General features: G+C 41.4%; 1 protein-coding gene across 1 annotated transcript in view; it reads right to left on the bottom strand.

The window, feature by feature from the left end:
• ARHGAP20 (Rho GTPase activating protein 20) overlaps positions 1 to 12,803 on the bottom strand; it is a 78,818-nt gene extending 66,015 nt beyond the window's left edge. The window contains exon 1 of the mRNA XM_049778658.1: positions 12,555 to 12,803. Coding sequence (XP_049634615.1) covers positions 12,555 to 12,668 — 114 coding nt within the window. The 5' untranslated portion in view covers positions 12,669 to 12,803. The remainder of the gene's footprint in view (positions 1 to 12,554) is intronic.
• Positions 12,804 to 13,295: the final 492 nt, after the last annotated feature.

Here is a 13,295-nt window from a genome sequence, read left to right as displayed (position 1 = left end):
AGACTTTGGGGTCAGACTATTTAGTATGCCTAGAGCCTGTAGTTGATTTTATGGCAGGGTACCTCATGGGTAGGGACATCTGGTTTTTAGGCCAAAGGTTTTTACTTTTTCTATTTTCCCCAACTTTTGCTGTGACTATGTAAAAAACTGCCACCCCTTTTTTTTTAATCTTTTAGATAGGGGCGCCTGCCTTTTTCATAGAACCTTGGAACATGAATTACTTTGTTTTATCTCATATTTATATTTTTTTCTATAAATTAAAAGGGGGAAATAAAGTATGAGGGCCAGGGGCCAAGTGGTCTCAGGTTCATTGCTGGAGACAAAAAGATAAGGCCAGATCTAAATATCCTAGCCAACAATAATAGAATTAAGAGACCCAAACTATAACAATTTAAACTTAAAATGGGCCTGTTATACTGGCATACCAGAGGGAGAAAGGTGGCATTATTGGATGTACTCTGGGAACATTGGTTGAGGGTTGTTGACAAGGGTTGTGGGATTGGCCCTCATTCACTGTATATATGAAATCCAACTATGAACTTTGTAAATCACAATGGTTTCAAAAAATAAAAAATAAAGTTCAATGTGATTGACTTAAAAACAAAATCATTTGAGCTTATACTTATGCTTCCTTTTGTTTATAACAACTCTGAAACACAATACATATAAGAGAATCAGGCTATTGATTCTTTTACAAACATTTAACTGTTACAAACTTGTCAGGATATGTTGAAGTTATACTTTTCAACAACTTTTTTCATGAATTCAGTGACAGGGAAAAGTATGCTTCAACGAAATTTAAGCAGGTGTATATCTTCGTTGTAACAGCATAATGCATGATGATTTTTTTCAGAATGCCCAGTTGGGATAAATAGCTGAACCAAAAAAACTGTGGGCTGTAGCCTGATCTGGGGTCAAGTAACTGTGAGATAAAATCACCAAAAATCTGGTGAAATGTTTCCCAGCAGCAAAATAACCCAAAATTCAGTGGCACTCTGGGCTGACTCCCGGCTCTCTGCTCAGTGGAATTTAATCTGGGTCAGCTGTATGCAAGGCTTAGCAGCTGTACTATCTATCAAACTGTATATTTTAAAGTTAAATTTTTTCTTTTTCTTTTCTTTTTGCTTTTTGGGTCAACCCCTGTGACATTCAGGGGTTACTCCAGGCTATGCACTTAGAAATCGCTCCTGGCTCGGGGGACCATATGGGATGCCAGAGATCAAACTGAGCGAGGTCCATCCTGGATTGGCTGTGTACAAAACAAACCCCCTACTACTGTGCTATTGCTCTGGCCCCTAAAGTTAACTTTTAAAATAAATTTACAGACTGGGCAAAATCATCCACTGCATTCATATTTTGCGAGCTTCCTGATAACATATTACTTAACCTCTCTTTAGCAGTCCCCAAAACTAAAGAATTTTATATGAGCTAAAGACCAAAGAAATGTAAAGTAGAATCTATTTACTCTTTGAGGCCACATAGAAATAAGGAGGAGGAACTGGATTGCAAGATCACATTTCAAAACTGCTGATGCTCTACTAACTGTCATTTATTAGTGAGATGTAAATGAACACCAATGAGAGAATACTTTTTCAAGTTTTAAGATCAGATTTCTCCTCCACAACTAGATCCAGTTTTAAAGGCAAAATATCTATGTTTCCAAAGAGTATATGAACATTGTTCAGAATGAACCATGAGACTTAAATGTCAAAGATTCATTGCTTTGTACAACAAATCCAATCTGTAGCAATAATGCCAGCTAATCTTCAAGATTGTTCCAAATCAGCTGAACTGTTTTCCAATAATATAGTCAATGGTGTGTCCAAAGATTACCTTACCTACCTTTGTTAGATTATTTCCTATAATGTTTTTAGGGATTTTTTTTGAAAGCTACTTTCTAGACAGCAGAAATGAGTCTTCTTTTCCAGGCTTTTCTTATGAATAAACAAAATGCAGCAAATTCCCACAGAACAAAAGGGTGCATGTATATTTATATAAAATCAGAATAAACATATAGAAAAGCAAGAGCAGGTTAGCACATGCCTACGATTTAGTTTGGGTGGTGAGGGAACTGAGATGATAGTCAAGGATACAGTTCTTCCCTCTGGGGTAATGAATATGCTACAAAATTGACTGTTGTAGTGGAGGCAATGCTTTTATATATATATATATATATATATATATATATATATATATATATATATATATATATATATACTAAAATCACAAAATGGTACATTTTACACCATGAATATTAGGGCCGAATGGAATATACAGCTAAATACTAAACTCTAAATTACCAGGCTCCTTCTTAGCATACTTCTTAGCTCCTTCTTAGGGATACAGTTCTGTCTGTATCCCTCAGAGTAAGGATCATGCCTACCTGTTTAAAATGGCAGAATGTCCCTCCCCCATAGTTACCGAGCCATGCACAGTGTTTCTAGAGCAGATTCTCAATAGCTGAGTGAACGAAAACTTCCTGTGCCTGCAAGTTTAAGATGGGAACAGCGTACTTGGGTAGGGAAATGAAGTTGTAAATAGGTGACCAAAATGCACAATTTCCCTTTTATTTCCTAAAATTCTGAAAAATAAAACGTGCTTGCCATAAAAACTTGTATGTAGTTTCTCATTGGCATTTTAACTTCGTGCCAATCAATAGATACAAGACTATGTTTAGAACCTCTCAATTACTCTGATTATGGTGATTCTGCTTCTTAGAGTCTCAAGGACATGTATCAAAAGAAGTGTATGAAATATGCAAACTATATAAGCTAGAAATTATTGTTTTGTTACAGTTACTTTATGAAGAAATAGAACACATTTTCAGTTAAATTTTGGTCAAATGGTGCTGAAGTCACTGTCAAAAACTTAAAAGTCACTTTCAAAACAGCATTGAAACAAAGGCTTTGAGCAAAGTCTTGAAAGAACTCTCAAATTTCAAGTTTTATAAAGCTGTTAAATATACAAATTAGCTAAGTCAAACTTCCTCCTCCCTCCTGTGATTAGGAAACTATTTTTTATCTCCTTACACTCCTGCATCATTTTTCTGTGGAGAACTACCCAAGACACTAAATCTTAACCTTGCATCTTGCTTCTAGGTTCTATCATCATAAGATGCTTTTGATCCCTAGATGAGCAGACATTTATGCTAAGCCAGTTGATCTGTGATAAAGAGGACCTGCTTTCTCATAATCATGACACCCAGAAGCAGTTTGAGTAATTCATTAAAGCAAAAATCTTCACCACACAGATGACTACAAAAAAATTATTTTCTGAATTTCTGAAATAAGATTATTTTCCAAATTTAAGAACTGTTTCTTTCCCTTTTTTAATAATATTTTATTTAAACACCTTGGTTACAAACATGATTGTGGTTGGGTTTCAGTCATAAAAGAGGACACCCCCCCCATCACCAGTGCAACATACCCATCACCAATGTTCCAAATATCCTTCCTCCCCACCCCGCCCCAGCCTGTACTCTAGACAGATTTTCTATTTCCCTCATACATTCTCATTGTTAGGATAGTAAGAACTGTTTTTACACTTGGCTATCTTTCTTCTTCCTTCTAACAACTTAGAAACACAACAATAAACGCCAGAATCTATGTAGTATTAAAGAAGAATGGATGCTAGGTAAGGAGACCAAAGACCCAATTCTGATCTCTGGTTCTACTACATAGCTTCTTCTTTTTTTTTTTTTTTTTTTTTTTTTTGGTTTTTGGGCCACACCCGGCGGTGCTCAGGGGTTACTCCTGGCTGTCTGCTCAGAAATAGCTCCCAGCAGGCACGGGGGACCATATGGGACACCGGGATTCGAACCAACCACCTTTGGTCCTGGATCGGTTGCTTGCTAGGCAAATGCCGCTGTGCTATCTCTCTGGGCCCTACTACATAGCTTCTAAATGAAATTTACGGTTTAATCTACCACAAGGAATCAAATAAGATGCAGACATACAGAAGTCTTCTGAGACAGAAAGAACCTTTATAGTGTAACAACAGAGTAATGCTTTAGAGAGAAGTACATAGCCTCTGGATAGGAAGAAATGAGGCAAGAACATTTTTGATTCTTCTACTTCTACCCACCTGAAGTGTCACTATGGACTATCCTGTTGGCTGAACTTCTACTTTCTTATTTTTCTTTCCTATCACCAATATCCCAAGTGTCCTTCCTCCCACCCCACACTGGCCTATACTCTAGACAGGCTTTCTACTTCCCTCATTCAGTCACATTTTGTTATGACAGTACTCAGTGTATGTATTTCTGTGACTGCACTAAACAATCCCTGTGGTGAGCTTCATCTCGGGAGCTGGACCCTCCAGTTCTCCTCTGTTTTGTTTCTGAGAACCGTTACACAAATGTTTTTCATTTTTATCAAAATCCATAGATGAGTGAGACCATTCTGTGTTTATCTCTCTCCCTCTGACTTATTTCACTCAGCATAATAGATTCCATATACATCCATGATAAGAAAATTTCATGACTTCATCTCTTCTGATGGCTACATATTTCATTGTATATATGTACCATAGTTTCTTTAGCCATTCATCTATTGAGGGGCATCTAGGCTGTTTCCAGAGTCTGGCTATTGTAAACAGTGCTGCAATGAATATAGGTGTGAGAAAGGGATTTTTGCATTGTATTTTTGTGTTCCTAGAATATATCCCTAGGAGTGGTATAGCTGGATTGTATGGGAGCTCAACTTCCAGCTTTTGGAGAAATCTCCATATTGCTTTCCACAAAGGTTGGACTAGACGGCATTCCCACCAGCAGTGAATAACAGTTCCTTCTCTCCACATCCCCGCCAACACTGCTTGTTCTCATTCTTTCTGATGTGTGCCAATCTCTGTGGCGTGAGATGGTACCTCATAGTTGTTTTGATTTGCATCTCCCTGATGATTAGTTATGTGGAGCATTTTTCATGTGCCTTTTAGCCATTTGTATTTCTTTTTTGTCAAAGTGTTCAGTTCTATATACAAGGCACTGACACAACTTTACAAAAAAAAATCATCTAACCCCATCAAAAAATGGGGAGAAGAACTGATGAACTTCTACTTTCATTTGTTTGATCATGCCTTCCTTTTGGTATTATCTTGGAGCAGGAGAGGTCAGTCCCCACTTTGTCCTAATAATACCTTACTTCATTTTTTGCATCATGGTCCACACAGACTATCTGCACATCCAAGGCATACTCCACTTTCTCTGGCTCCCTGGGCAGCCACACATCTGCTTGCTAGCTAAAAGGTGGACACAGTTACTGATTCTGTAGCTCTACCTTACAGTAATGCCTCTTTTTTCACAGGCACAAATCATGACAGTAAAAATTTCCCCCAGACAGTGTATGAAAAACAGGTTAGTTTTGAGCCATTTCAAATGCAGTAAGACCTCTTTAGGGCCTGGAAGAAGCAGATATTCCAGGGTGTGAATCAAAAAAGAAAACACTCTGAGGTGTGAGAAGGGCTCAGAAAAACAGAGAAAGTCAAAGAGTGATTGAGTTTCTCAGGTGTCTGACATATAGGCTGATGTGGGCATCACACATCCCATTTTCAGAATCCACTCACAAAACTGATCTGACATCTGCCAACTCGGCTTACTTTCCAGTCATGCCATATGACAGCTGTCTATCAAAATTAGGTCAATGCTTAGTACTAAGCACAACACTGACATACGAGCGCTGATGGGGCTGCTTTTGTTGCCAGTTGGAAGTTTCTAATCTAAACTTGTTCTAGATATGGAAAAGGAGACTGAAACTAAATTATAAACTGATCCAGGTTGTGTGGCCTTCAACCCTCTTTCACTGATACTGATAAAGGCAGTTTCCGCACCACCTTTCCTGTCATCAACACTAAGACTGAGCAGGGCAGAGAAACAAAGGCTGGTGATTATCCCTATCCTAGTTCAGTTGCCACCACCAGAAACTGAACTTTCACCCTGCAGGTTTCTGTCTGCATTGGACCTGCGAGAACACTGACACACCAACAGAGAGAACCAGAGAACAACCTTTCCCTCAAAGTTTCTTTAGAAGGAGTGTAAAGACTCTTCAAGGGACAGACTATCTTACTTTAGAGGGAGAGAATAAAAAAAATGACAGTCTGAGGAAAGCAGACATTTGTTTCTCAATGTCTGAAGGCAGGGAAATCCAAGAGCAAGGTGCAGGCAGATTCTGGTCATTGTGAGGACCTTCTTCCCAGCTGGCAGGCAGCAGCTTGTCCTGTTAGCTTATGAGCAGACAGAGTGAAGCCAGCCCTTTGCTCCCCAAATCACATCATCCCATTCTCAAACACCTCTAAATTTGGGGGCTAAGGCATAGAACATATTCATTCTACCACCAAGATTTATGTCAAATGCTCCAGTGATATAGGCTATAAGTCAGAGAACTATGCAAGAATAATAAATATACATATACTTCAAGTCATTGTATACTCATTAACTGAACATACACAAAAGTGTGTATACATTTGTGTGTGCATACATGTGCATACATCTATGTACACACACTGATATTGCATTCCTGTTTATTTTTTACAATAGCTTATTACATTTGTAAGGCAATTCAGTTGAAATGTAATATTTTCAGTTGCTGATACTTTCTAGAAAGGCAAACTTCTGTTTGTTTGTTTGTTTTTTTTGGTTTTTGGAACACACCCAGTGACGTTCAGGAGTCACTCCTGCCTCTGTACTCAGAAATCGCTCCTGGCATAGGGGACCATATGGAACCCTGGGGATCAAACCATGGTCTGTTCTAGGTCAACCACATGCAAGGCAAATGCCCTATCACTGTGTCACCGCTCCAGCCCCCTAGAAAGGCAAACTTTATATTAAGTATTTTATTAAATTGTAGCACATCTTGCATGATGGATGAAAACGGAAAGAAATGACAAATTGGGAAGCTTTGTTTTCGGTAGTGTCCCATTCTCTGCCTTCTCCCCAGTCTAATAAACAAGTCACCTTTGGTCTTGCAGAATTTTCACTGTTTCACAACAAAGGAGACTTAGCAGATCATAGATGACAACAGACTTTCCCATAGTACTTCAGAACTAAAAGCACAACCATACTAAACAGGTAGCTATGACCTGAGACCTTTTAGTCTGAAGGTAGAATTTTCCCCCCAACTTGGAGAAAGAAACTTTCTAAGTTAGCATTTGTTTTAAGAAAAATGTGTTGAAAATAAGATTGCCCTTATGTTAAAAAATAGTGTTAGCATTGTTCTACAATGAATTATAGAGCCATGAAATTACAGCTTTTTTCTGCATCCATGAACAATTACATTCACATTTTAAGTAAAAATAATCCATAAACCCAAGAATCTCCCCTATACCCTGGAGTCATGTTATTAAGTGTTGACTGAATTGAGAGGGTTCCAACTAGGTTTCATACATTGTGATTTCCCCTGGTGAACTTACCTGAGATATAGGATCTGGTATACCCACATAGAACTTTGGAACATAGTTCTATGAGTCTGGAGACTATAGCAAGCTTTCCAACATCTAGTAAGGCATTAGCTTGAAAGCAAATCTGACTGAAGATGCATGAGCCTTAGATAAAATGTTGAAACTGATTGGAACCAAGGAATATGTTTTAAGATTACAAATATATGTTTATGTGGCTAACCACACTACAGGCTTCATATTTTTCTTAGGTATGAATTACTCTGACTCAATTACACCTCTGGCTGAGCAGATAGTAGACTGTCATGGAAATTCTATGGTTCTGCTTTTTTTTTTAAAAGACCCATGCATCTGCATACTACTCATGCAAGTAACTATCATTTACTAATTGATATTAGTAAATATATATTCAATGTAGATACACAGGATAACATTTCTGCATTTCAAGGAAGAAAATTCACTCTCAGGAACAAAACCTCTCAAATGCGCCTTTTTTATTTTATTTTATTTTATTTTATTTTATTTTATTTTATTTTATTTTATTTTATTTTTTAACCATAAAAGCAAACATGGCTATAGTTCAGTAGGGAAGATAAATGAATTGGAGAGATCTGGGAAAGAACTGGAGACTCCAGGTTTGCTGCTGCTCACCCATTTTATGGCTCTCTATATATGGCACTTTCAAGCCTACCCCTATGGGATAGGTATGTATCATAGTTAGACATTCACTTAAAGAACTTTTTAACAATTTCCTTTACTAGTCCATAGAACACAAAAAATAAATTCATCTTCCTGTCCAATTTCTTCATCTTATAGTATTTGATATTTATCTCTCGTAAAAATAGCTACCTTAAAGGGTAGTACTATGGCTGAATGCCCGAATACCTCAAATTCACATACTGGAGTTTTAATTTCCAAATGGATAGTTGGATAAGGGCAATGGACCTTTGAGAAAGGGTTAATTAGCATAACCTAAGATGGGGTTCTTAGAGTGGGATTCCTGTGATAAGTTGTGGGCCCTCAACAAAAGAACCCAGAGGTTCTCTTCCCATACCTCCAACTTTCTTTCCTCCTTCCTTATTGTTTTTCCATCCATTCACTCTTCCACATAGTGGCACAGCAAGAAGGCTCTAACTAGAATTTAACTGGTTAGCAATACTATCATGGAGAAGTCACAAATCTCTAAAACTATAAGAAGTAACTGTTGTTAAGTTACTCAACTATTGGTGTTTTTGTCACAATAGGGAAAGCTGAATAAGAATTAACATTCACAGATATGTAGGTAAATAGTATTACATTTAACAAAAGGAAGCTCTTTTGTACCATTTGACACCTATTTTCACTTACTGAGATACTTTATATACACTTTCTGATATTTTATCCCTTTGATCCATAAAAAAATCTTGTAAAATATACAATATGTGGATTATTACCTTATTTTACAGGGAAGAGAAAAACAGTCATAAGTTCAGAAGTCAGATAACAGAGGCCACTTCTGGTCAATTTAATTCCTCTTTTGGTAATTCTAGACTCCTCTCAGCCAAAGAAAATTCATGGACCCAATTTCATGCAGTTTACTTTGGAGTAACAACAGAGACTCAGCAGGATGCCAAGGTCTAACCAGGGGCATGCTATTTTCTGTATTAAAGAGTAAAACTAAAGCTGTCCTGTCAAAATGTTTTATTCAGACCCTAGCAACACACACGTGCACACATTGTGAGCTCTTGGGAATGTTCTATCATGGGCTGCCATAAACAGCTTTGAATAGAGAGAATATTGAATAAAAGATAATGCAAAGGCAACTGCTACCTTTAAAAACATTGTGGTGCTATTTTTAGAACCCTTTTGTCTCCTCTATGGCTATAAAGCTTTCTTCCATATCCCAATCCCCATCCTTTTCATTTTGAGCAACATTGGCTTTGCACAGGGTCACTCCTGTTAATAGTCAATGTTGGGGTCAAAAGAGGCACCCTTCACATGCCAAGGAAACTGCTATACTTCGGGACTATTTCTTGCCCCTAGACTATCTCTTGGGCTCCCAAACATCTTCAAGTGTCTTCAACTCATACTGTGTTTAGATTGTTTCATAAAAGCCACCCCCAAATGAAAGGAATATCTCTCAATTAATTACTTCAGTTAGGTTGGTCCAAATATGTGTAACCGGAAGGATGAAACATCCATCATTATATTGAAAATACAGTGTCTAGAAGTTTTCTCTCTAGCTACTTTGAACTGCACTGTTAGAAGTTACTGTACAAATATGTTGTGTCTCAGAGAATGGCACACATCACAAAGAACAAGAACAATCAGTGCTGACAGGGATGTGGGGAGAAAGGAACTCTCATTCTCTGCTGGTAGGAATGCTGTTTAGTCCAGTTTTTATCGAAAACAATATGGGATTACTCAAATAACTGGAAACTGAACTCCCATATGATCCAGCTATTCCACTACTAGGGATATACCCTAGGAACACAAAAACACAATACAAAAATGCCTCTGCTCACTTATATTCACTGCAGTGCTATTTACAAATGCCAGAATCTGGAAACAACCCAGATGCCCAACAACAGAGGAATGGCTAAAGAACCTGTGGTACATATACACAATGGAATATTATGCAGCTGCCAGGAAAATGAAGTCATGAAATTTTCCTATACATACATGTACATGGAAACTATTATGTGGAGTGAAGTAAGTCTGAGGGAGATAGACATAGAGTAGTCTCACTCGTCTATGAGATTTAAGAGAGAAAAAAAGACATTACTGTAATAATACCCAGAGACAATAGAGATGAGGGCTAGAAGGACCAGCCATGATATGAAGCTTACCACAAAGAGTGGTGAGTGCTTTATAAGCATATTTTTTAAGCAGGCAGTGGCAGTCTCTCAGAATGGCCCACATAAAACATTATTGTCTTATTTATTCTTTAAATTGTATAGGATTACCTTTATTGTCAAAGATGACAATACGTAATTGTGATCAGTAAAGCTTTTCAATGCACTTTCTCCCACATTGTGTCTTAGGTCACCATTTCCCATGGAAGACATTTAGGAGATTATTGAGGAATAAAGGTAACACTAAAACCCAAAAAAACTAATCTATGTAGTGGTCTAATCAATACTCTTGTGTTGGAAGCTATTTATTAAGAAGGACTCTTTAGAGGCTGGAGAGAGAAGGTACTTGCCTTGAACATCGTCCTGTTTAATCCCTAGCATCACATAGATGACCCAGAGAACTCCTGGGAATGGTCCTTGAGAACTAAAAGTAGGCTCTAAGTGCTACAGGGTGTGGACCCACAAGACATTTTATATCACTACCCCAAATATATGTACATATGTGAAACAATCATAAGTTATAAAACATGACTTATCCTTACAAATGTACTAATTGTTTATATTTCATTTTGACTCATCTGGCAATGTAAACAACAATGACACCAGGCTTAGTAACTGCCATTTCAACTGTATAGAATTTTTTAGATGTGTTTGACTCACTACAACCCTGAACCAAAAAGCCAAGCTCTTTCAGGAAAGCCTCATAAAGGGCTCACAAAAAGATCATGCTTTGGGTGTGGGAGGCCTGAGTGGGTCCAGGTACCCTAGAGAGACACCTAACACCCCAGGAGGTTCCCAGTTTGACCCAAAACAAAATAAAAAAAAAATGAGTGATGAAACACTAAAGACAAATCTGTTGAATATTGGGATACAGAAAGGCTGTGACCCATACTCTTCTGATTTGACAAAAAAAATCCTATTAGGAATTTTTTAATTATGTTCTACTGCTGATATGGAGGTGTGTAATCAAAACCAAAAGTTCTATGATTTCACCCTCATTAAGCCCAAATGGGTAAAAATATGTAGGAAAACCAGTTGACAAAATCTATTTCCACTTAAAAACGGAAAGAAAAGACTGGATGGGTAAAGTGGCCATCTATTAGGGTTACTGGGAGGGTAAAGGGTGGAATCTCAGGACCATAACTGATGAAGTAAAAAGAACCTGGAGGGAGGGGGGGTAACCTGCATTTGATTTACTGGGCAAGTAACACATGATAAATGGTGCTTTATTTTTGCCATCATGCTTAATTACCAAGTGAAAAAAGGAGACACATCTTTGATTCATATTCTGTCTCATTTTCTCTCCTCTCTCTCCCAGCCTCCTTCCGCCCACCTTCCACTCTCTTCCTGCCAAGTTACAAGGACAAACCCGGGCAAGGCTTCCATACATCAAACTGTGGGTCCATTAATCACCCACTTATTTCAACGCAGCTCTGGGGGGGGGGTGGTTCCGGAGCAAGGTCAAGGTCCCCCCGAACGACTCTGTCTACCTCTATCCCTTCTGGTTCTTCCTCGCTTCAACTGACCTCTAACCCTCAAAGAATCCTGGTGGGCAAGTGGGGGACAGGCCAAAAGATGAGTCAATCCGGCAGGCCGGGTCTCCCCAGGAGCTGCGCAACCTCCAGGTCTGCGGGAAGGGCAAGATGTCCCCGCCCACGAATTTCAATTTGTTCCGCAGCAGCTGGAAGGGCATCGCCACCCCACAAAAAGCAGCTCAAGCGAGCTTAAAAAGGGGGGACAGGTGGCAACGGGGCCGGGCAAGGGGTGTTTGCTGGGGGAATCTAGCCGGGTGTCGGGTGGGCGCGGCAGAGGCCGCAAGTGGCCGGCTGCTTCTCTCCGACAGGTCACACGCCCACCTGGGCAGCTCCGCCCCAGTCCCCCAGGTCCCAGCCAGGGGACCCCCATGGCCACCCCGCAGCCACTCGCCTTCCCCCACTCGGGGAGCGAGTGCCTTGAGGCGTGGGGCGCGGGAGATCCAGATGCGGGAACCCTAGGCCGCCTACCTTCCTCTGCGCCCGCTGCTCGCTCAGCGGAGGCCTGGACCAGCCTGGGGCGGGATCCCCTGCACCGAGGGATGCTGAACCCCCGGGACTTCCCCAGGGGAAACCCGGGTTGGGACCTCGGAGGAGTCGATCAGGCTCTGAGAAAGGCGACGAGATTGCAGGCGGAACCTCTAGCGCAGCGGAGGGCAGCAAGACCCGACGATGACAGCGCTTCGGGGCGCGCGGGGAGCAAAGGCGGGAACGTTCGGGGGGAAGGAGGCGCGGCTGAACCCCGAGATTTAGATCCACGGCGGGGTGGGTGGAGACGTGACCCACCGCGGCGCATCCTCACCTGGGCGCTTAGGAAGCCTGCGGCGGTCCTGGACGCTTCTCTGGCCAGGGTGATGGAGCGCCCTGGCTGCGGCCCCCCTAGAGTAGTCTCCTGCTGGGGGGACATCGCTGCCATGAATAAACCCGGAGGCGGTTCGCAGCCTCCGAGCGAGCTCCCTGGGCTGGGCTGCGAGAAAGCCGCCGCGGGGAGCGAGACAGCGGGGTTCGCTGCTCGCTTCCCGTTGGGGCCATGAACCACAGCGCGGTGCGCTCTGCGCTCTGCACCCAGCGCAGGGGCTTGAGATCGCGGCGACCACTGGGCTTACCGGTGGCTAGCTCCGCCCCGGCCCGCCTCCTCGGCCCGCAGCCTAGCCCCGGCCCGCCCCGGCCCGCCTCCGGGCCCGCAGTGCCCGCCTGTGTCCTCCCGGTAAAGGCGGAGAGGGACAGCAAGGCTCTGAGCGCACGGCTGGGGACTCCCAGAGTGCGTGACTGGGGCAAGCGAGGCGCCCTAAGACCCGGACAGCTGCCTTCCTTGCACCCTCATCTCAGACTCCTCGAGTGGGGGGAGGAAAGAAGCTGCTAAATTAGGGTTCCTGCGGTGCTAAGGGGGTGGCCCCAATACCCACCTCTTTCTCTGAGCTCTCGCGATCTTCCTCCCTCTCCTCTCTCTCCAAACCGTTACCATACCCTTGGAAAGACGGAGCTGGACACGTTGTGGTCCCACGTTCCATAAACCATGGCAACGCGACGATGGGTGGCGGGC

This window comes from Suncus etruscus, chromosome 8 (genome assembly GCF_024139225.1).
Source record: "Suncus etruscus isolate mSunEtr1 chromosome 8, mSunEtr1.pri.cur, whole genome shotgun sequence".
Classification (NCBI taxonomy): domain Eukaryota; kingdom Metazoa; phylum Chordata; class Mammalia; order Eulipotyphla; family Soricidae; genus Suncus; species Suncus etruscus.
This window is presented reverse-complemented; position numbering and strand designations above follow the sequence as displayed.